At 41.8% G+C, this 23,437-nt stretch overlaps 2 protein-coding genes across 2 annotated transcripts; both read right to left on the reverse strand.

Moving 5' to 3' along the window:
- Positions 1-1,742: 1,742 nt before the first annotated feature.
- LOC124245517 (melanoma-associated antigen B10-like) lies at positions 1,743-2,804 on the reverse strand. The gene has a single exon (XM_046672894.1). The coding sequence runs from the start codon at positions 2,802-2,804 to the stop codon at positions 1,743-1,745; it is 1,062 nt and encodes a 353-aa protein (XP_046528850.1).
- Positions 2,805-11,383: 8,579 nt separating this feature from the next.
- On the reverse strand, positions 11,384-12,430 carry LOC124245296 (melanoma-associated antigen B10-like). Its single transcript, XM_046672556.1, has one exon. It carries the CDS (start codon positions 12,428-12,430, stop codon positions 11,384-11,386), a length of 1,047 nt encoding a protein of 348 aa, XP_046528512.1.
- Between the last annotated feature and the right edge of the window lie 11,007 nt (positions 12,431-23,437).

A 23,437-nucleotide genomic window follows, 5' to 3' on the forward strand; every position in this document is an offset into this window, starting at 1 on the left:
TGCTTCAAAGTTCATGTATACCTTGTGAAGTCGGACTGTTGGAATATAAGTTAATTTATGTAAGGCACCTGGTACAGTACCTGGCATATATTGGATCTTTGATAATTAGCAGTTGTTACTATTATAATTTTGACTTCAAACACTACCAACCTTCCACCTTTGAATTTTTAAATGTATTTTAATCCTGGAGATGTCAGAGAATATCCAGTCTTCTAGGACACAGCACACCAAATCAGCTAATATCTTTCTTACTAAGTAAAAGTAAGTTACCTGCTAAGGAACGTTTTGAGGGATCTTATTGTGAGTTGGCAAAATCTTCCCCAGCTGGATGTGTATAAGGCTCCTAGAAAATGTGTCAAGGACTGCCTGGTTCCCTCCCCTCAAAACATCTATCCCCTGCTTTGAGTTTGCCAAATTACAATCAAGATAACTGAATTTATTAACTATTAACAGAGCGAGCTCTGTCTTTGCCAGCCCAAGGCCAAGACTGCCAGCGTGATAGCTTCTGGGCATCACAGGTTAAGCCAGTATCACCCTTATTTCTCAGAGATTCCCTGGAGACAATGTATATAAAATACCTAGTTTGTGGACTGTGTTCACCTGCACTGGGACAAGAGCACAGAACATCTTCCATCTCTGCCTCGGGTGGAGATTTCTTTCTGGTTAATTCATGATGTTAAAGTAACTGGTAGCAGTAGTTTTCCATTCCAGGCTTCAATCTCTCAACTCTGGATGCACTTTCTGAGGGTCTGGCCCCTGCCCACCACTCCCACAGCCTCTTCTGAACCACCACCCAGGTTAACATAAAACTGACTCACACTGAAGGACCTGCAGTTTCCCAAGGCCCCAAACCCACTTGCCTCATGGCATTTACAGTTGGCTGCTCACATCTGGATCCTCCATCTTTTGACTTGTCCTTAAGTCTTAGGGTGTATCTCACCATCTTCCTTACTTGACGGCTGCTCCTAGACTCTAAAATTCTACCGGCATGGTGGGTCTTGCTTATTCTGACATTCCCAGTACTAGCACGGAGCCTCACAAAGAACAGATGCTCATAGAATGTTTGAGAAATAAATGAGACAGTGTGCAAGAGGTCTAACTTATTGTGATATAATTGATTCTACATTTTTGAATAATATACATATATCCAAGCATATATCACTTAATTTTAAACAACAGACTAAAAGTGAACAGAGAATGCAATATTTGGCCAACTTTTTTTCTCTATTTCTTAACCTCAAGTATTTTACTGCTGAATTCTTTTACATTTCCAGGGAAATGCCTAATCCACTGACATGTTGTCGTGTTACAAATCACCAAGTAAGATGGAGAGTTTCCCCATTTCATTTAAAAAATATCCACAACTACAAGGACCTGCAACTAAGATATACAACTATGTACGGGGGGGTTGGGGGAGATAAAGCAGAAAAAAAAAAGATTGGCAACAGTTGTTAGCCCAGGTGCCAATCTTAAAAATAAAAGTAAATAAAAACTAAATAATCTATTACTCTTAAATCTCATACATGGCACAAATTTGAGCAATATCATTCACAAACTTGGATTTTGAAGCTAATAAACCTCTATCAAAAGGAAAAACTATTTAAAAATTATCTAGGTTAACACACAGAATAGGAACACAAACATGTTATACATTCTGTCATCTCCAGCCGCACCCTGACCTTCCACTAATGAGAACATAGACTTTTTTAAACAACAAAGTGAAGAATCTGCCTCAGACTTTACTAGGGGTGAGAGGAGCTGCTGGCCGTGGCCCTGGAGCGCACACCAGCCATGGCTCTGGAACGTGCACTGGCCATGGCAGCAGTACGAGCCCTGGCTGCAGCTCTGGCTCGGGCTCTTTCTTCTTCATCTTGTAAAGCTTCTTCATACCAGGTTGGAAAAGCACTGGGGACCGTATTATGGACCTTGGCCACAAACTCCAGGACTCTCATCTTGCTGGTTTCGGCATGGGCTCTTGGACCCCATAAGAACTCATAGCGTGGAGGATTGCTATTGGGCACCTGCCGGTACTCTAGGTAATTTTCTTTCACCAAATCTTGGGTGAGGAGCTTTCTAGGCTCCCCATAGATGTAGTGCCTCCTCCCAGCAAATATCCCCATCATATTCAGAACTTCCCACATTTGCTCCTCAGTGGCACAATTGTCCTTCATGAAGATCACACCTAGAACAAGCATCAGCAAACCACTTTTGGGCAGACTACTACCATCGCTCACCCTCCCATCACAGTTTGGTTCCAGTTTGTTGATGAGGACATAGATGTGCTTGTAGGGATCCAATTCCCTTGTGTCAAGGCCAAAGATCAGCTCCAGATGGTCAGAAGCCCTCTTGAGGATCTCATGGAAGTGATTCCTATAGTTCTGGATTACATTTCTCAGCATATCTGCCTTGGTAATTGGCTCTTTCATTTGATACTTGTACAGCAGATAATACACCAGTATAAACACCTTCTCATCTAGAGGGCTTCTATGGAGGGGCTCAGTGGCTGTTGGGTCCTGTGAAGATCTTGGACCTTCTTCATTACTGGCACCATCATTTGATCTTGTGTATGAAACGGTTGCAGCATTAGTGGTGGTGGATGTGGTTCTCTGAAGACCCTGTGAATTGCAACATGACACAGGAGCTTGTAAGCTCTGGGAAATAACCTTGCAACAAGGAAAGGAAGAGGAGCAGAACTCTTCTCCCACTCCCTCAGTGGCCTGAGCACGTACCAGATCCTGGGACTCTTCTAGGGCCTGGCGGCGTTTTTCCCGGGCACGGAGCTTACTCTTCTGACCACGAGGCATGATGACTATGTTCAGATGCAGCAGAGAAGTGGGCAGGTGAATCAGTGACCTGGAGGAAGGAGGATGGATGGTGTGTACCCCTTCACCAAAGAGATGCCACCTTGGCTTTAGTGATGGCCATCTCTGGAGGTTTTCTTGTGTGCACTGGTCAAAGAACCCACAAGGCTCTTGTTTTCTTATCAGCCTGTTTCCTGAGAACCCTGTGAAAGTAACTAGAGTTCACCTTAGGCTGCTACCTGCCAGATCTTCCTGGGGCTTACTGGGGTGACAGCAAGGCCTGGAAGTTTCAGCATCTGTGAAAGTCCCTGTGTTTGGAGTAGAAGTGTTTCTCTCAATTCACTTTCAGGGCCATCATCTTGACCTCTGGCAGCTTCTGGGATCCCTCTACTCTACTGCTTTCATGCTGACTCCTCATTTCAGTGACCTCATCTCCCTTCGATTCCAGAGGAGAAACTGAGACACCCATCTGACCATATTTTACCAGGGACAGTCAGGATGACAGTAATGGAAGAGATCAGAAGGACCCTCTCCATCCTGGGGGAATCAGGGTCCTCATTCCTTACTCAGGGTCCTCACTTTGGCTTCTGGTAGGGCCTGGAACTTCTCCCTCTGCTGACTTGAGTCCTATCCCCTCAGAAAAGGCCCTTATATCTCTGAGATCCCTGAGGAGGAAGTTAGGGAGCCCTTAGCCTAACATATCTGCCCAACGACCCTGCAGGGCTTACACCATGGTTGGGACTCTGTGCAGGCCCTCTTTGATATGGAGTCAATGGTTCCATCACAACTTAGTCAAGGTCCTTCTCATTACTTTTGTTAGAACCTGGGACTCCTCTTTCTGATGTCCTGAGGCTGACACTCTGGTCCAGTGCCTTCACCTGAGTTCTCACAAGGAGAATTCAGTGGATGCTTCATCAGATAATTCTTGCCCAGAGCCTGCCAGGAATCTGTGGGACCCTCTGTCTTTTGGGGTAGGGGGCCCCCTCAAACTTCACTCACGGCCCTTACGTTACCTCCTGGCAGGACCTGGAAGTAATTCCTCTGATTACCTAAAGCATACCCTCTCACAGGAAGCCTTTCATTTTTTTTAAAAAGCCAGATTTGGAATTCAGGATGTTTTGCATTCAGCCACTCTCACCTCGGCCCTCCCTTGGCTGACAGCAGCGTCAGCATTCTGTCCGAACCCCTCTCTTTTGGGGCGGGAGGTCCCTCAGATCTCACTCCCGGTCCTCACTTTTACTTCTTTTAGGACCTCGGACTCTACCACCTGCTGGCCTGAGGCCATAAACCCTGGTCCAATGCCATCCCCTCCTTGAATCTCCAAAGAATTTAGGGAGTGCTATATCAGATGTTCCTTGCCTAAGGCCTGCTATTGCTGATTGCAGGGTTGGACTCTGTGGGGCTCCCTCTCACTGGATAGTGGGTACAGTCATACCTCACAAAGGGTTCTTACTTTACTTCCTGGCCAGGCATAGCCCTCCTCCCTCTGCTAACTTTACACCGACCCCTTCGCACCAATTCTTTCACTTCCCTGAGACGCCAGAGGCGGAACTCAGAGTATGTTATATACCACCACTTCCTTCAGGGGCCTCACAGGCCTGACGGCAGGGGCCCGGGTTCTGAGGGGCCTTTCTTGTCTGTCCCAGTTGGTTCCCTCAGACCTTATTCAGGGGCCTCAACTTCCCCGCTGGAAGGCTAGATGCCAAACCCTGGTCCAATACAGTAACCTGCCTGAGTCCATAGACGGGGAATTCAAAGGGCACTGCATCGGGTGATCCCTGTCCAGTGCCTCCCAGAGCTTACATAAGCGGCAGGATTCTACCGCCCCCCACCTCTTGTGGTGTGTGTGGGGCTTGCTCTCAAGTTTCTCTCAGGATCTTGACCTTAATTCCTAACAGGACCCGGAACTCTCCCAGAGAATTCTTTTCTCCGTTTACCTCACGTAACCAGTCGACCAATGCCTTCCCTTCTCCGAGAAGTCAGAGACGGAAGTTAGATAAGCCACTTCCGGCCACTCCCACACGGCGAGGAGAGAGGGGCGTGGTTCTTGGAGATGAGGAATGAACTCTTTTGTGGGGGTGGAGGACTGTGGTAGAACTCACATATGAGTCTTTCATTGACTCCTGGGAGGCCTGGGACTCATCCGTCTCTTGATCTGAGTCAGCCAGCCTTAAGTGAAGGACTTTGCTCTCAAGCATACCCCGCTCCAGTCTCCCATCCCCAGTCCCAGAGGGTGAAGTGAAGGAGTACTAGGACCTAGCATCCAGGCATGGACTTAGAGGTGGTGATAGCAGGGATGAGTCTGCGGGTCCACTCTGTTATGGGTGGAGTGGTTCCCTCAGCCCTTCCTCAGGGTCCTTACTTTTACATTTTAGGGTTTGAGACCCCTTCCTCTGCTGGCCTGAGAACGGTGATAAAAAATTTAATATAGATCATGTAATAACTTTGGGAATGTCTAGTACAGAATCTTTTTTTGTTTAATTTCAATTTAATCAAGTCAGGGTTAGAGTCATAATAGAGTTTTGGACTCCACGTATACCCGTAATTCCCAATTTAACAAGGAAGTGCACCATCCCCGGTAGTTATCCATCCATCCTATAAATGTTTTCATCCTACGCTGACTCCCTACTACAGTATCTGGTGATAACAAAGGCCACCAGACACAGGCATAGAAAACCAACCCTCTGGTGTGCAAAGAAATCGGGAACCATGGCAGGCAATCTAAGCTAGGGAAAAACATCTGGGTTGTTTTTCAGGACAATGTCCACACTCAGCCCTTAATTCCCAGAATCACTGAGATAATTAGCCTCAGTGAATTCCCCCTCCAATTTCCCCCTCCTTGCAGCAACACACCCCCTTCCACTATTTATTGGTAATACTTTCCCTCTTTTAACTGTCCTGAATCACCAACCAAGCCCATCCACTTGTACAGCCTCAACCTTAGCAGGAGGAGAGCCTCATACACACAGGAAGAAATAGCCTTCTCCATCAGGCATCCTGACAGCTCACAGCTCTGGTACACTGGCAAGGATGCAAGGAACCACCAGAGTAGTAAAGAGATGTAGCTCTCTCAGATTCAATCAATAAAATCACTTGGTGGGTAACAGAGGGGAGCCAGCTATACTCTGCATGACAGTGGGCAGCGGGTATTCTAAGGGAGGGTGGGTTATCAGGCATGCCTCTGGTCCTTTCATCCAATAGATCTGCCCACTCAGATCACTGTACAACTTCAGGCTGGTAATGATGATTCAGAGATTCTCTAGCCCTATTTATATAAGTTTTCTAATACCCTCCACCAGATTCTCCACCTTCTCTCCTTCTGGTACCTATTTTACCTTTTGCCAATGTCTGCACGCAGGCCCCTGACTTCAGGTGCCCTGGTCTTTCTGGACTTCTTTTTCTTTTTCCAGGAAAGTTAACCCTGAGCTAACATCTGCTGCCAATCCTCTTTTTCCTGAGGAAAGTTGGCCCTGAGCTAACATCTGTGTCCATCTCCCTCTATTTTATATGTGGGACGCTATATGTGGGACACAACATGGCTTGGTAAGCAGTGCGTTGGTCCACACCCAGGATCCGAACTGGCAAACCCTGGGCTGCTGAAGTGGAATGCAACCAACTTAACCGCTATGCCACTGGGCTGGCTCCTCTGGACTTGTTTTAATATGTGATCTCTTTCATGGATTCTGGAAATTGCTCTACTCCTCCCCCCACCACCCAGGTCCTCCTGATATTCCTCACTTATTGATGTTTTCCTGTCCAGGCCCATTTCCTGGCACCTTGTTATTCTAAAGTATGCAACCAGAGGAATCCTGATACTTAAGATATCACTGCAGAAATCTCGCTTTACATAGGTGAAGGATTAAATTAATCTTCTGCTCAATCTATTTGGAAGATAGGGAAACACAAATTAAAATAAGAGTGAGACAATATATTTTCAATCAAAAGTTTGGCCAAAATTTAAAAGATTGATAAAATAAAATGCCAATGAGAGCTTAATTTATTCACATGCATAAATATGTGAGAAGATAATTTGGCATAGCATTATTGGAACAGAATATCAGCAATATTCGTAAAAATTTACTTTCATCATTCTCTTTCCACTTTAATCTAATTGCACTTTTCTACATCTCTCCTATAATAAAACAAGCACATTTGCCTGAGAATTGATGTTCAGTGATGTTGATATCAGTTCTATTAATCATAGCAACAAATGGGAAACAACTTGTGTGTCCATCAGGAGGAGAATGGTTAAATTATGGCACACACACACTTTAGAATTCTAGGGAGTAGTTTAAAAAGTGAGATGGATCTATACCTTCTCTCACAGAAAGATCTGGCATTTACTTTGTTTAATGAGAAGGGCAAGAGGCAGAACAATATATACATTGTTATATATGTTTTTTAAAAACTCACAGTGTATTTTTCTAGCACATGTATGCAAGAATAGGCATGAGATAGATTTTAAAATACTACACACGAGATTTTTAACGCAATTATCTCGGGGGAGGGATGAATTCTGGAGGAACGTAGTAAGAAAAACATAATCGTAATTTATCCCTATTGTTAGAATTTTTGGCAGCAAGAATATGTGCCCTATTTCCTTTGTAATTAAAATATTTAAATAAGACTAAGGACAGAAAAGTAGCTGTGTGTTATTCAGATAAAGTATTATGAGATGTAATGAGAAAGGTCTGATTTCTGATGGCTTAACATAACAAAGTTTTATTTCTTATGCAAGGGGTCTCCATAGTCAGGTGACTTGGTGGTCCAGCTGCTTCCATCCTGAACATTCACATCTCAACACAGGCTCTCCATGTTTGCTGCCAAATGAAACAAAAAGCATGGAGGTGGCACGCTGGTTCTCAAGTACCTTGGTCTGGAGGCACAAGCATGCTTCTGCTCATAATTCAGTGTCAAGGATAGTCACACGACCCTTCCTAACTACAAGTGGACTGGCAAGTAGTCTCCATACGAACCAAGCAAGGAGAGCAATATGTAAAGTGGATGAACACTTACAGATTTTCCCATTAACTGTTACATAGTAGATGTTGAAAAAGGAGCAACTATTATAATTTGTTACAACGTCAGCCCTCTTCCTTCCTGGAGGATTGTTTTGAGGTCAATTTCCTTGCAATTCAAGAACTTTTTTCTAGTGCCTATACGTGACTGGTGTTTTCAAATAGAGGATCATACCAACTTTCAAAACGATCATGTAAATCTCAGCAGGGAGGGTCCACTCTTCTTCACACTATAGCACCTTTCTGCACTTTTTCAATAACCTCTATAATCTCAGTATGCTGAGAATTTTCTTCTTCCGTTGCTGCATGGAAAAACCATAACTTGTGAGTCTCTGCTACCTACCGCCTGAAGAACACGCCTGAACACTTGTGCTGGTGTCTTTAGGCACACTGAAAAACCAGGATTTTCCCCTGGGGCAGATACAGACAAGAGTCAGGAGAATAATGGTGAATTATTTTTTCTTTTCTTATCAAAGCTGGCATGTCTGTCAGGGAGATATTTTCTACTTCAATGGTAGACTGAATAATTGTTCCGCAAAAATGCCCATACTCTTATCCCTGAAACTTGTGAATATGTTATATTACCTAGCCAAAGGCACTTTGCATATGTAATTAAAATTATGGAAAGGACCTTAAAATACGGAGATTATACTGGAGTATCTGGGTGGGTGCAATCTAATGACATGAGCCCTAACAAGCAGAGAACTTTCTCTGGCTGGAGGCAGAAGAGAGATGCAACAGAGGAGAAAGTAGGAGAGTTTCCACATGAGACAGGTTCAATGTGCTCTTTCTGAAGTAGGGGCCTACATCATGCAAGAACTGGAGAGAGATCTTGAGGAACTATGTCAGCTTCAGTTGACAGTCGGTGTTTTAACCACAAATAACTGAATTCCTCATAGAACTGAATTCTGAGAGCAACCTAAAAAAGTATGGAACGTGATTCTTCTCAGCACCTCCCAATAAGAACCCAGACTCTGAACAGCTTGATTTGGGCCTTGTGTAACTCTGAACAAAGAAAAAAGCACAGCCAACCCATATTTCTCATCTACAGAAATGTGAGATAATACATGTGAGGTGTTAAGTCTCTTAATTTATGGCAATTTGTTTGTCAGCAATAGACAAATACTACATCTGCCTGGAATGACACCCAAGCTTTTAGGAATCCAGCCTCTGCAGATGGTTGCTACACAGTGGTTTCCTCAGTCCTTCCTCATCTACCACTTAGGAGGGAGTCTTTGGTTCTTCGCCACTTAATTTAAGCTCACTTATCTCCTTTCTTACTAATCTCATCTGCTTTCTAAAACCACTTCCCTAACTTCAGGGTTATCTTTCAAGAACCAGTAGATCCCGTGCCAAATCAGACTCTGCCCAGGGGAAGGACAGGTGATTCTGAACTTTCTGCTCCACTGGGAGCAAAGTGCAGCCTTATGAAAGAAAGCAGGGGGGAGCTGGAAGGCAGGTCAGGATCCTGATTTGGACAGGAGGGCACAAGGAGGAAGACTCAGGGCAAGAGGGATGTAATTTGGAAAGTGCTGGAACTAGTCCCAAGTGCTGGGACCAGGGCAGAGTCAGCTCTCAAGGAACTCTGGGGCTAAAGGCAGGAGGATTGTAGGTAACTGAAACCCACAGACTATCCTGAGGTTGTTTTTAATTCTCATTTTTATCTTTATTTATTACACCTGGGGTTAGTACATCGGCAACAAGGTCCTTCATTGTATTGCCTGAGGGATATTGTGAAGCAGTGAGAGTAGAAATGAATTAAGAGACAGAACATCTGCTTTATTCCAGAAGGAGTGGATTAGTGAGGGGCCTAAACGAACTGAAACCAGAGGTTTAGCCCCAGTTCTGACACTTATGAGCCATGTGAAGCCAGGAAACTTGCATAGCTCTATGAGGCTTTTCTGTGAAGTGAGCCTGATAAGCCCAGCTGTGAAGGACTCTTGGGACGGGTGTAATGTATGAAAGCACCTGGCACAGTGTCTGGCCTGTGTTGAGTCTTTAAAAGTTTGCAGTTATTACTATCATTATTTTGACCCCAGACCCTACCAAAATCTGCTCTGTGATTTTTTTTAATCCAAGAGACAGCAGAGAATATATAGCACTCTATGATACAGCACAACAAATCAGCTAACATGGTAATTAGCAAGTAAAACTAAATTACTTACCATATCAGTATTTGAGGATGTTATTTATTGTAGGTGTGGAGGAGTCTTCTCCAGTTGGATGAAACTTAAGGATCCTAGAATTTGTGTCAAGAACCAACTCCTTCCATCCAAACTACCTCTATTTTCATTTATTTCAGTCGCATTACCAATATAGCCCTCACTTGGACTTTGCCAAATTACATATAAGACAACCTAATAAAATGAACTTTTAATGTAGTAGGCTCTGTCTTTCCTAGGCCAGAGCAAAGGTTGCTAAGACAGTGGCTTCCTGGCATATCCATCATGTGAGTATCACCCCTATTTCTCAGAAACTCCCTGGGGATAATATACATAAAACACATAGTTCTTGTGCTATGCTCAGCTGCAGTGGGAAAAGGACACTGGGAAAGGATACAGGACACCTTCCATTCTTGTCCCAGGTGGAGAATTCTCTCTGGTTTATCCATGACTCAAAAGTAACTGGTAGCAGTAGTTTTTCATTCCAGGCTTCAATCTCTCAACTCTGGAGGCACCTTCCAAGGGTCTGGCCCCTGCCCACCATTCCCACAGCCTCATCTGAACCACCACCCAGCTTAACATAAAATTGACTTACACTGAAGAACATGCAGTTTCCCAAGGCCCCAAACCCACTTCCTCAGGGCATTTACACCTGACTGCTCACATCTGGATCCTCCCATATTCTCTCCTTCTTTTGACTTGTCCTTAGGTCTTAGGGTGTATCTCACCATCTTCTTTACTTGACAGCTGCTCCTAGACTCTAAAATTCTACCAGCATGGTGGGTCTTTATCCTGACATTCCCAGTGCTAGCACGGAGCCTCCCAAAGAGCAGATGCTCAAATAATGTTTGAGAAATAAATGAGACAATGTGCAAGATGTCTAATTTATTATGATGTAGTTAATTCTACATTCTTGAATAAACTAAGCACATTCAAGTATATATATATCTTAATTTTACAGAACAGACTAAATGTGAAAAGGAAATGCAAAAATTTATCATCTTTTACGTTATGTCTCTATTTCTTGACCCTAACTATTTTACTGCTGAGTTCTTTCACATTTTCAAGGAAATGCCTAATCCACTACTATGCTATCTTGTTCCAAATAACAAAATAAGATGGGACATTTCTCAATTTCTTCTATAAAATAGTAGAACTCTTACTCTTAAATCTCATAAACATAGATAAATGTGTGACTTATATCATTCATAAACTCATATTCTGAAGCTAGTTAAACCTTCTATTAAAAGGAGCAACATTTAAACAAATATCCAAGTTACTACGTAGAACAGCAACACAAACATGTTCTATACTACGTTTTCTTCAGCCCCACCCTTATCTTCCACTGATGAGAACATTAGCTGTTCTCTTCAAACACATAGGAAATAATCTTCCTCAGCCTTCACTTGGGGCGGGAAGAGCTACTGGCCATGGCCCTGGATTGCACACTGGCCTTGGCAGTAGTGGCAGCCCTGGCTGCAGCTCGGGCTCGGGCCCTCTCTTCCTCATCTCGCAAAGCCTCTTCATACCAGGTTGGGAAGGCACTGGGGACGGTATCATGGATCTTGGCCACAAACTCTAGGACTTTCATCTTGCTGGTTTCAGCATGGGCTCTTGGACCCCACAGGAATTCATATCGTGGAGGATCACTATTGGGCACCTGCCGGTACTCCAGGTAATTTTCTTTCACCAAATCTTGGGTGATGAGCTTCCTGGGCTCCCCGTAGATGAAGTTGTTCTCCCCAGCATATATCCCCATCATATTCAGCACTTTCCAAACTTCCTCTTCAGCGGCACGGTTGCCCTTCGTGAAGATCACACCCAGGACAGTCATCAGCAGGCCAGTCTTGGGCATGCCTCTGTTATCATTCACTCTTGAATCGTAATCTAGCTCCAGTTTGTTGACAAGAATGTAGATGTTCCTGTTGGGATCCACTTCCTTCACATCAAGGCCAAAGACCAGCTCTATGTGATCGGAGGCTTTCTTGAGGATCTCATGGAAGTGATTCTTATATACTTGGATTACATTTTTCAGCATGTCTGCCTTTGTAATGGGCTCTTTCATTTGATACTTGTGCAGAAGGTAATGCACCAACATAGTAACTTTCTCTTCTATATGGCTTTTGTGCCAGTGCTTAGGGGTATCCTGGGCCTGTGATGCATTTGGCCTTTCCTCCACTTGATTGTTGGCACCTTCATCAAATCTTGTGTTTGAAACAGCTGCAGCAGTAGTAGTGGTGGAGTGGACTCTCTCAGGCACTTGAGGATTGCTGGGTGTTTCAGTGGCAGATGAGCTCTGGGGAACATCTTTGAAACTAGGAGATGGCGAAGAAGGGGACTCTTCTTCTTCTGGTGCAGTGGCCTGAGCACCTGCCAGCTCCTTGAGCTCTTCTCGAGCCTGGCGGCGTTTCTCACGGGCACGAAGCTTACTCTTCTGGCCCCGAGGCATGATGACTGTGGTCAGGGACAGCAGGCAGGGGTGTGGGATTTGGTGACCTGTAGGAAAGAGGATGAAATGGTGTGATACCCTTTAGCAGGGAGATACCACCTTGGGCTTTATCGACAGCCATCTCTGCAGGTTTCCTTGAGGGCACTGCTCTAGGAACCCACACGGCTTCTCTTCTCTGATCAGCCTGTCCCCTGAGGACTTTGTGGAAGTAACTAGAGTTTGCCTTAGGCTACAGCTCTTCAACCCTACCTGGGTCTTACTGGAACTGGTACAGGTCTGGCAAGTCCAGGCCCTGTGGAGCCTCCCCAGTTCTGGAATAGCAGGTCTTTGAGTTCACATTCAGGACCATTACCTTGACTTCTGGCAGGACCTGAGGTCCTCTGCTCAGGTGCTCTGATGCCGACCTCTCATTCCAAAGCCCCCACCTCTCTGACATACTGGAGGAGGAACTGAAGAGGAATCTCATCTGAACATGCCTGCGCAGGGACACCCTGGGATGACAACAATGGCAGAGCTATGTGGGACCCTCTCCATCCTGGGATAATTAGGGTTCTCACTCCTCACTCAGAGTCTTCACCTTGGCTTCTTGCAGGGCCTGGGACTCCTCCCTCAGCTGAGCTTAGACGTATCGCCTTGAAGCGGGGCCCTCACATCCCTGAAAGTCCTGAGGAGGAGTTTAGGGAGGTCTCAGTCTAACATCTTTTCCGGGGACCCCTGCCAGGGATGACATCACATGTAGGGCTCTGTGAAACACCCTCTGGGGTCCAGCTGGTGGCACAGCAGTTAAGTTTACACGTTCTGCTTCTCGGCTGCCCAGGGTTCACCGTTTCGAATCCCGGGTGTGGACATGGCACTGCTTGGCAAAAGCCATGCTGTGGTAGGCGTCCCACATATAAAATAGAGGAAGATGGGCACGGATGTTAGCTCAGGGCCAGTCTTCCTCAGCAAAAAGAGGAGGATTGGCAGCAGTTAGCTCAGGGCTAATCTTCCTCAAAAAAAAAAAAAAAAAGAAACACCCTCTGTTCTGTGATGAGGGTCCCCTCAATCCTTAGGTTCCTTATCATGGCTCCTCCCTTTGCCTGGTATCCTCCCTTCTGCAGAGTTGAGGCCTACAACAATGAGACCAAGGCTCTCCTCCACCTGCTATCCTGGAATATGCAGGGAGATTTGGGGGACACTCATAATGACAGATCTCCCCAGGGCTGCCCAAGGCTGACCAGAGAGGAAGAACCTGATTCTGTGTATCCCCCTCCGTCCTCCTTTGACTTCTAGAAGGGCCTGAGTCACCTCCTTCTAATAGGGCCCACATTTCCCTCTGACCACTGAGGATAAAGTGAGGGAACTCTTAGCCCGACAGCCCGGCTGAGGGCTTATAGTATGGGTAGTGCTCTGTGGGCCCCTCTTGTCCTGAGGAATTCCCCTTGGTTTTTTGCTCAAGGTTCTGAACCTAACTCCAAGCCAGCCCTAGGACTCTTCCTTCTGCTAATTTGAATCGCCTAGTCTTAGACAAAGGCTCTTATGCACCCCTCCCCCCACGACCACCATAAGGTAAAGTGAGGGGGCACCTGGGCCTTATGGCCATGCCAGGGGCGGGGCTCTGTAGGCCTCCAATGTTCGGGGGAGGCAATTTCCCCCAGAATGCAAATAGGGGCATCCATTAACTCCCCGCAGACCCTGGGACTCCTTCCTCTGCTGGCCTGAGGCAGACACCCTGGTCAAATATCCTCACCTCCTGGAGCGGCCAGACACGGAAGTCAGGTAAGCCACTTCCAGCCACCCCTGCTTGGGGTCTCCCTGGGCTGATAGCAGGGGCCGGACTCTGTGACTCCTCTGTTATGGGGGAGGGGGTGTTCCACCGAACTCACATAGGATCCTTCATTTACTCCTGACAGGGCCTGGATTCCTCCCTCTGCTGGCTTTATGCCAATACCCTGGTCTAAGGCTATTACTTCTCTGAGTTCCCAGAAGGAGAATTCGGAGGACAATACATTCTGCGACACCTGCCTAGAACCTTCTATGGCTAACGGCAGGGGCAGGACTGTGAGGCCTTCTGTCTTTTGGGATAGGGGATTCTCTCAAACCTTACTCAATATCCTAACCTTACTCAATATCCTTACCTCACCTCTGGCAGAGCCTGGATTCCTCCCTCTGCTCGCCGAATGCCGACCCTCTCACAACAGTCGCATCTCCTACAGACTCCAAAGACGGAAGTCAGTGTGCGACACATCCGGCTACCTCCGCCTGGGGCCTCCCAGGGCTGACAGCAGGGGTGGGACGACAAAGGTCGTGACTCTGTCGCAGTGTGAGTGGTATTTAAAGTCCTGTCCTTGGAGGTGGGTCCTCATTTTGGCTCCTGGTTCATTGATTAAAGGCTCTTTGAGGACTGTCACCTCCCTGTAACTTCCGGGTGGTTTCTCAGCTTAAACTCTGGCGAACAATGGATCCGCATCCCGGGCGTGATGTGAGATCCAGAAGCTGCAGCACAAGGTATCGGGGCCAGGACAGGTTCTGAGCTGTCAGAGAAAATGCATGGTGATGATGGGATCTCTCCACTAGTCAAACTTCAACTTTGGGGAACTTTCTGTTTGAGAAGATCTACTTTCTACAAGGAAGAGGCAGATCTGCATAATTTTGTGAGACCCAGGTCTTTTGATCTTATCTAATACTGCACAGTGTAGTGAAATTCTTTTTAATTTTGACTCTCATTTACAACAAATATATTATATACATGTTCTAATAATTACTGCTTTGGATAGCAAAGCTCTTGATTGTACTATAGTTCTCTATACACCAGCTTTATGAAGTCACTTAGTTATTTGGATAATCCATGGCCTTTTCCTTTGAATTTTCTAAAATGATGATCACATTTACAACAAATAATTTCTATTTCTTTTTAATATTCCTAACCTTTATTTGTTTTTGTATTCTTATCCTCTGGCTATGCATTCTGGTCCACTTTTGAACAACAGAGATGATAACCTACTGCTATGTCTTGTTCCTTACATTAATGGGAATGCTATTAACATTTCACATTTTACATTTAAGTTTGTTTGCTATAGATTTTAGGAAATGGAATTCTTCTAATGTTTGTTTGCTAAATGCTATTATGTATTGGTCTTGAATTTTTTTTCAAAAGCTGATCAAATGCCTATTTTAATCTTGTCTGTTAATGTGGTAATATTTTAGGCAGTTTTCTTTCTAATGTTATATCATCTTTACATTTCTTGGATTCAGCCTCTTTTTTCCTATTTAATTCAATGCTATATTGAACCTTCCAAGAATTTATTTATGATCTTTGCCTGTATGTGGGTGACCTTGGCTCAGGTGTTCTCGCTTCAGAGTGTCCTCAGCTGGTTTTCTTATCAAGGAGAGCTAGCCTGGGAAAATGAGTTGAAAAATTTCCCATCTTTTTGTATGCTTTGGATGCGTTTAGACAAGACTGTGGTTAATTTTTTGCTTATTATTTGGTAGAGCTGGCCTCAAGCTGCCTTGTCCTGGAACATTTGAAGGTCGCTAGAGCTTCAAGGACTGTTTCAGTTTGTATTTCTCAGTTACAGTTTTCTATTTCTGTTTGGACCAGTTGAGTAACAACTAAGATTTTTCTAAGTAACAGTCTAGTTCAGTTGGGGTTTCAAACTGAATGGCTACTTCTATATTCTATTTATTGTAGCAATTCTCAAGCATAAACAACAGTAGAGACAATAGTATTATAAAACCAATATACCTGACACCAGAAGCAACAATCGTCAATACATGGCTAATCCGGTTCCATTTATACCCATACCTACACCCATCTCTGCCACAGAAATAATGAGAAACAAATTTTAGATATCATACCATCTCCTCTTTAAATATTTCAGTATCTGTTTCTAAAAGATAGGTATCCTTTATGAAGCATAAACCAATTACGCATATCCTATCTTAAAAAATTACTTCTTAATATCATTAATGTCCAATTATTTTTCACATTTACCTGACTGACATATTTTTTAATGTTTTTTCCTTGAATTAGGATCAAATAAAATCTATTCATTGTCATTGCTTTTTATTTTCATTATCTATCCTCCTCCCCCCACCACCACACGTTACCTCTTTTTCTCTGTCATTTTTTTGTTGGAAAAAAGGCACATCTTATGTTCTGTCCAGTTTCATATGGCCAGGATTTTGCTGATTGCAATGCTGGTGTCCTTCTCCCCCTATATTTCTTTAATCAGTAGAAGTTTGATCAGATTAAGATTTAACTTTTTCTGTCTCATTTTTTGTTTGAAAAGACCACTCCATAGGTGATCCTGTGAACTTTCATTATGAGGAACCTAATGTCTGTCTCCCTTCATGTTGATATTTGCAGTCTTTGAAGATTAGCATATTTATCCATTAATTAATTAAGGGTTACACAATGTTAATTTTCTATTTCTATCATTCCCTCTGAGTTTATTAGATGAAATATATCTTTATGTAGAAACCTATCCTTGTCCACCATTTGCTAATGATATTTATAGTATTCTCTCATAATATTTAAATTTCTTCTGAATCTATATTTTGTACAATATTAACTAATATCACTTACTTCTGTTTTTTTTGGTAATTGATGATACCTATAAAACTGTCAGTTAAATCAATCTTTTCGAAGAACAGCCTTTTGTTAGTTGGCTCCATTACTTTCTAATTCATCATTTCTGCATCTTTCTTCATTATTTCCTATGTTCTATTTCCTTGGGTTTAATATGGTATTCTTTCTCTAGTTTCTTGAAATGTTTCCATACTTTAAATATTTCTATTTTTTTGTCCATTGGGATTTTAATTTCAATAACTATATTTTTATTTCTAGATATTGTTTCAATTCTTTTTCAAATTAGCCTGTTCTTTTTCCCAATTTCTCATTCTTCTCATCTCTATGCTTTCTTTTCTCTTTAATAGATTTTTTTTATTGAGGTGTAATTGACATGTAACATGTTAGTTTCAGATGTACAACATAATGATCTGATATATGTATATGTTGTGAAATGATCACCATGATAAATCTAGTTAACATCTATCACCACATATAGTTACAATTTTTTTTCTTGTGATGAGAACTTTTAAGATCTATCCTCTTAGCAACTTTCAAATTTACAAAATAGTACTTTTAACTATAGTCACCATGCTGTATATTATATCCCCAGGACTTATTTATTTTATAACTGGAATTTTGTATACCTTTTGACAAACTTCACCCACCATCCACCACCTGCTTCTGGCAACCACCAATCAGTTTTCTATATCTATGAGTTCTTTTTTTAGATTCCACATATAAGTGAGATCATACAGTATTGTCTGTCTCTGTCTGACTTATTTCACTTAGCATAATGTCCTCAAGGCCCATCCATGTTGTCGAAAATGGCAAGATTTCATTCTTTTTTACAGCTGAATAATATTGTAAATATACACACCACATTTTCTTTATCCATTCACCCATCAAAGGACACTTAGGTTGTTTACATATCTTGGCTATTGTAAATAATGCTGCAGTGAACAGGATGGTGCATATATCTTTTCAAGTTAGTGTTTTAATTTTCTTCCAGCTACCCAGAAGTGGAATTGCTGCATCCAATGGTAGTTCTATTTTTAATTTTTTGAGGAACCCTATACTGCTTTTCATAATGGTTGCACTAGTTTTTAAATAAATCTATTTAAGGCTATAAATATCCCTCTGAGTACCACTTGGGCTATTTCCCACAAGTAACACTGTAGAGCTTTATGTGCAGTGCTGGAGTTTTTTACAAGCTGAATATGTTTATGTATTCCTTATGCTCTTAGAATGTTTTGAATACACACACACACACACATATATACACACATACACAAAAACTAGTGAGTGCAGAAAATTATTTGTGGGAGGATGTGAAAAGGAGAGAATTATTTACAGGAGGTTTTAGGGTACCAGGGGTGTTTTGCTTTGTTTTGTTTGGGTTATATTTGATATAAGAGACTTGACCACATTTAACTGCTTGTGACTGAGTTGAGTTTTTCCTAGGAATTAAAAGAGGGTTTCACATTAGAAAATCAAATAATATAATTAGCTAAATGCAACTGTCACAGATTATTCAGGAAAATAGAAATTACTGTAAATGTATAACTCAGAATTTAATGCAAGAAATTAGTTACCCAAGTGATGGAGAAGCCAAACAGGGTAGAGTCAGGCAAACGAATACTTAGCAACTTAAGGAAATCACTCCCATCTCTAGGGTAGAGGGACAAAGAGAAGAGGTAATATTACTGGAGACTGCGAGTTGGGGGTCAAAAGATCTAAAACCATGGTTAACCAATATGTCGGAGGCTAAAGCCTTGGAGAAGATTTAGCCACTGAAAGAGCAGCCACCTGATGGAGAGATAGAGAAGGAGAAAATTTCTGGCTGTTTCTGTCCTCCTGGGCTATAATCTGCTGGTGTTCTTGCTTCCTGAACCATGATAGCAGCCATATGTTGTAGAACCTAGGAAATGCAGACTGCAGGAGTAATCTCCTGAACACTAGCAAGCAGAGCAAGGAAAGTAAGGAATGGATCTGAGGGCAAATAAGTATTGAACTGGCATACTACATTGACAGATTAAATGAGAAAAATATCTAAGTTGATAAATAAAAGTGTTTTATAAAAAATCAATATTAACTCATGATAAAAAGAGATGTTATCAAGCCACATAATAGGTATCTGAAAAAAAAACCTATAGAAAACATCATACTTAGTGGGAAAACATTGGAAATTGGGAGCTAGATAAGACCAGCTACTACCACTATTTTTATTCCACATTGTAATAAAGGTACCTGCCAGCACAGTAAAAGGAAACAAATGAAATAAAAGAGTTAGGGATTGGAAAATAAGATGCTTTAGTTGTCAATTCTCCATAAAATGATATCTAAGTTCAACAAAATCTTCTTGAAAATCTTAGCAGCCCTTTTAAAAAATAAACTGATACACTGTAAAATTTATATGGCAATACAAGGGACCAAGAGAAGTCAAAATAACTTTGAAAAAGAAAAAGGGAATTTGGAGGACTAACACTACCTGATTTCAAGACTTATTACAAACTACAATAATGAAGACAGTGTGCTATTTTTGTTAAGATGGACAAATAGATCAATGGAACAGAATAGAAAGACCAGCAATAGACCCGAATATGTATGGGCAACTGATTGTCAACAGTGGTGCAAAGGTAGTTCAGTGAAGAAAAGATAGTCTTTTCAAAAAATAATACTGGAACAATTGGGAAATACACGTACATACGCACACACACACACACACACTTTGATCCATTCCTTTCAATGTATAGAAAATTAACATAAAATGGCTCACAGATGTAATTGTAAAATCCAAAACTATAAAACTGCTAGAAGGAAACATAGGAGAAAAATTTGGGTTCTTGGGCTAGGCAAAGATTTCTTAGCTACAACTCCAAAAGGACAATTCATAAAAGAATAAATTGATAAGTTGGATTTCACTAAAATTAAAAATACCTGTTCCTCAAAAGACTGGTCATACCAAGTATTGCCAAGAGTGTGAAGGAACTTTCATGCATTGCTGGTGGGGATGTAAACTGGTACATCCACTTTAGAAAACAGTTTGGCAGTTTCTTAAAAAGTTAACTATACATCTGCAATATGGCCTAGCTATTATACTACCAGATATTTACCTGAGAGAAATGAAAGCTTATACTCTTGCAAAGATGTATAGATGAAGGTTCATAGCATCTTTATTTGTAGTAGTGAAAAACTGGAAATAACTCAAATGTCTGCCAACACGTGAATAAACTGTGGTATATACATGCAATGGACTATTATTCAGCAGTAAAAAGACTGAACTATTGATACATGCTGTAACATGCATGAATCTCTAAATAATTATTTTGCATGAAAGCAGCCAGACAAAATAACACACACTGTATGACTCCACTTATATAAAATTCCAGGAAATGAAAACTAATGCATAGTGACATAAAGGATATCATTCACTGGTTGCCTGTGGGAAGGATGTGAAAGAAGTTACAAAGGAGCCTGAGGAACCTTTTAGAGGTGATAGATATATTCATAATGATGATTGTCATGGTGGTTACGTGAATGTATACATATGCCAAAACTTATCAAATTGTGAGCTTTAAATATATGCAGGGGCCAGCCTGGTGGCGTATCGGTTAAATGTGCACGTGCCACTTCAGTGGCCCAGGGTCTGCCAGTTCGGATCCCGGCTGTGGACATGGCACCGCTTGACAAGCCATGCTGTGGCAGGCGTCCCACATATAAAGTAGAGGAAGATGGGCACGGATGTTAGCTCAGGGCCAGTCTTCCTCAGCAAAAAGAGGAGGATTGGCGGCAGATGTTAGCTCAGGGCTAATCTTCCCCCCCTCAAAAAAAGTATATATAAATGCAGTTTATTCTATGTCAGGTACACCTTAATAAAGCTGTTAAAAATTCTAGAAGCGAATCTAATCTATGGTTAAAATCAGGACTGTGGAAGAGGAGTGATGTGGAGGTGGTCTATTGGAATTGGCTGGGAAAGGCACGACTGATCTTTGTGAGGTGGTGGAATAATACTGTATCTTGATAAGGGATGGGTTACACATGTGTATGCATTCATACACTTAGGTTTTTAAATATGCTCTATGAATATTATAGAAGAAGAATACAAATATGATTCAGAATAGAACAAAATGAGCTTTAAGGAAACATGAACACCCAATTTTTATTTATAGTGCTAAATTATCCACTTTATTTAATCCATTGATAAAACATAAGTCAAATATTACTTAATCCTTCTTAGTTTCATTTGCAGCAAATATTTGAGTAATTTTACATGTATTTTCACTTTTCACATGGCTGTTATGGCATTGTATATATATTCTTCAACTGTTCTTTCTGTGTGTTTGACATTTTAGGGCTCATCTTACTCCTTTATCTAGAATCAATTCCTAATATTTGTTGGTCATAATTAACTCAATCCCAAATATCATAATAACAAAAAGAACAAGGTAAGAGTACTTTGTAATTAAGGATAAATAAGTTCTAGATGAGTAATTTTCGAAGCCAGAACTATTGACAAAAAAACATGTAGGTAGTTTAAACATGTACAGTGTTGCTAATAAACATTCATTATTACCATAATGGAAGCACATTACAGTATCATTACCATAAAATACAGGAAATATTCAGTGTTATTTTATTTTTTTTTATTTATTTTTTTTGTGAGGAAGATTGACCCTGAGCTAACATCTGTGCCCATCTTCCTCTATTTTTTGTATGCAGGATGCTGCCACAGCATGGCTTGATAGGTGGTATGTAGGTCCAGGCCCGGGATCCAAACCCACAAATCCCGGGCTGCCAAAGCAGAGCACGTGAACCTAACCACCATGCCACTGGGCTGGCCCTGCAATAAGTTATTTTAAACAAAAGGGAATAATAAACTAGCTTACCATCTATTTGTGTGACCCAAAAGCAAAAGCCCCAAAGAAGAGCATAAGATCTAGTGTGTGAGAAATTTGTATATTGCCTAGACCCTGTTTCAAAGGATAAGCTTTTTGACTTTTCATCTCGCAGGTAGATGGTACTTTGCTCAAAATAGGCTACTCCTCTTTGAGATTGGTCACCATGTTGGTCTCTGTGCTTTACCTATGCATTTGATATGGTCATTCTCATGCAGATCATTTTTTGATATTCACATTGTTTTTTTTAACCAAAAACCAACTGTTAAGATCTAACTTATTATTTCAGCAAGTAATTCATGCAACAGGCATCCTTGCTCCATCTCTACTACCTCTGTCATCCCTAAACTCCATATTGAATCAGTGATCCTCCACTCATCAGCCACAACCCAATGCCTTATGGTTACTACTTCACTGACAATATCTCATGCACTAATATTCACCACTTCCTTAATCTTCACCCCATTCTTTAAGCCTTAACCAATTACTGACTCTGTTTCCGTATCTGTCTCCAGCGATTAGGCTCAAGGATGAGTTGAGATTTTTGGCAATATAGGATTAGTTTTAAGGAACGAGTAAATACTTTATCATCATATAACTTAAATATAGCAAACATTTTTACTTTAATTCTTTTACTTTTCTCTATTTTTTAGCATACTGTGTAGCAATTAGGGGCAATTAGCTTTGCCTTTTTCCAGTTTCTAGATCCAAAAACAGGAATAATAGAAGAGGAAGCACAGACTTCAGACATCCTCAAACTAATAATAGTACCGTGGTGAATGTCCAAAATCTCTATGTTATGTCTACTTATATCTTGGTTTTTAGGGCCCAATCCTAAGCATGGAGTCATGCAGATATTATATCTAAAGGACATTTAAAGTTTCTTCAAGGATCAAAAATGGACTCCAGTTCTAGCTTCTGAGTTTCCCGTAATGACATCAAGTGCAACTGCAAAGAAATGATTGACTGAAACTCTGCCTATTCTTCAGGCTAGTCCTTGTTCTTTGGTGATAAAAATAACTTCGTAATGTTGTCCAGAGCTCTAACCCCACCAGCACCAGTATTTTGGTCAACACTGGGGCCAGCAAATTAATCCTGATGCTGAGAAAATCCAGGAAGAAGATATTCCCTCCTCTAGCAACACTGTAGTACTATAGATAACTATGATGTGAAATTAGTAATACTGCTGCCCACGTGTATGCAGAACTCAGTGACAATTTCAGCATGACAACTGGGTGTAAAACTGCATGCCCCTCCTCCATAGGAGTACATGTTTTAAATTGTGTAGTACCTAAAATTAAAAAGAAAAAAAGACATCAGGGTGGGGATAGAACAAGAGCCCATGGCAGAAACTCATGAAAATTTTCAGTAGTTAAATACCTTTGTTTCCTCCTATATTCTCACACAAAATCCCATAAAAACATTGTGTGCAACTATTGTAGATAATTATATAAGATAATCAATGCAAATTATGAATATAATGAGTTTATTTCCTATATTTTTAAGTTGTTCATACTGCTTAAACACAGAAGAAATTCGGATAAGTAATTAGCAAAGGAA

The sequence above is a fragment of the Equus quagga genome, chromosome 10 (genome assembly GCF_021613505.1).
Source record: "Equus quagga isolate Etosha38 chromosome 10, UCLA_HA_Equagga_1.0, whole genome shotgun sequence".
Taxonomy (NCBI): domain Eukaryota; kingdom Metazoa; phylum Chordata; class Mammalia; order Perissodactyla; family Equidae; genus Equus; species Equus quagga.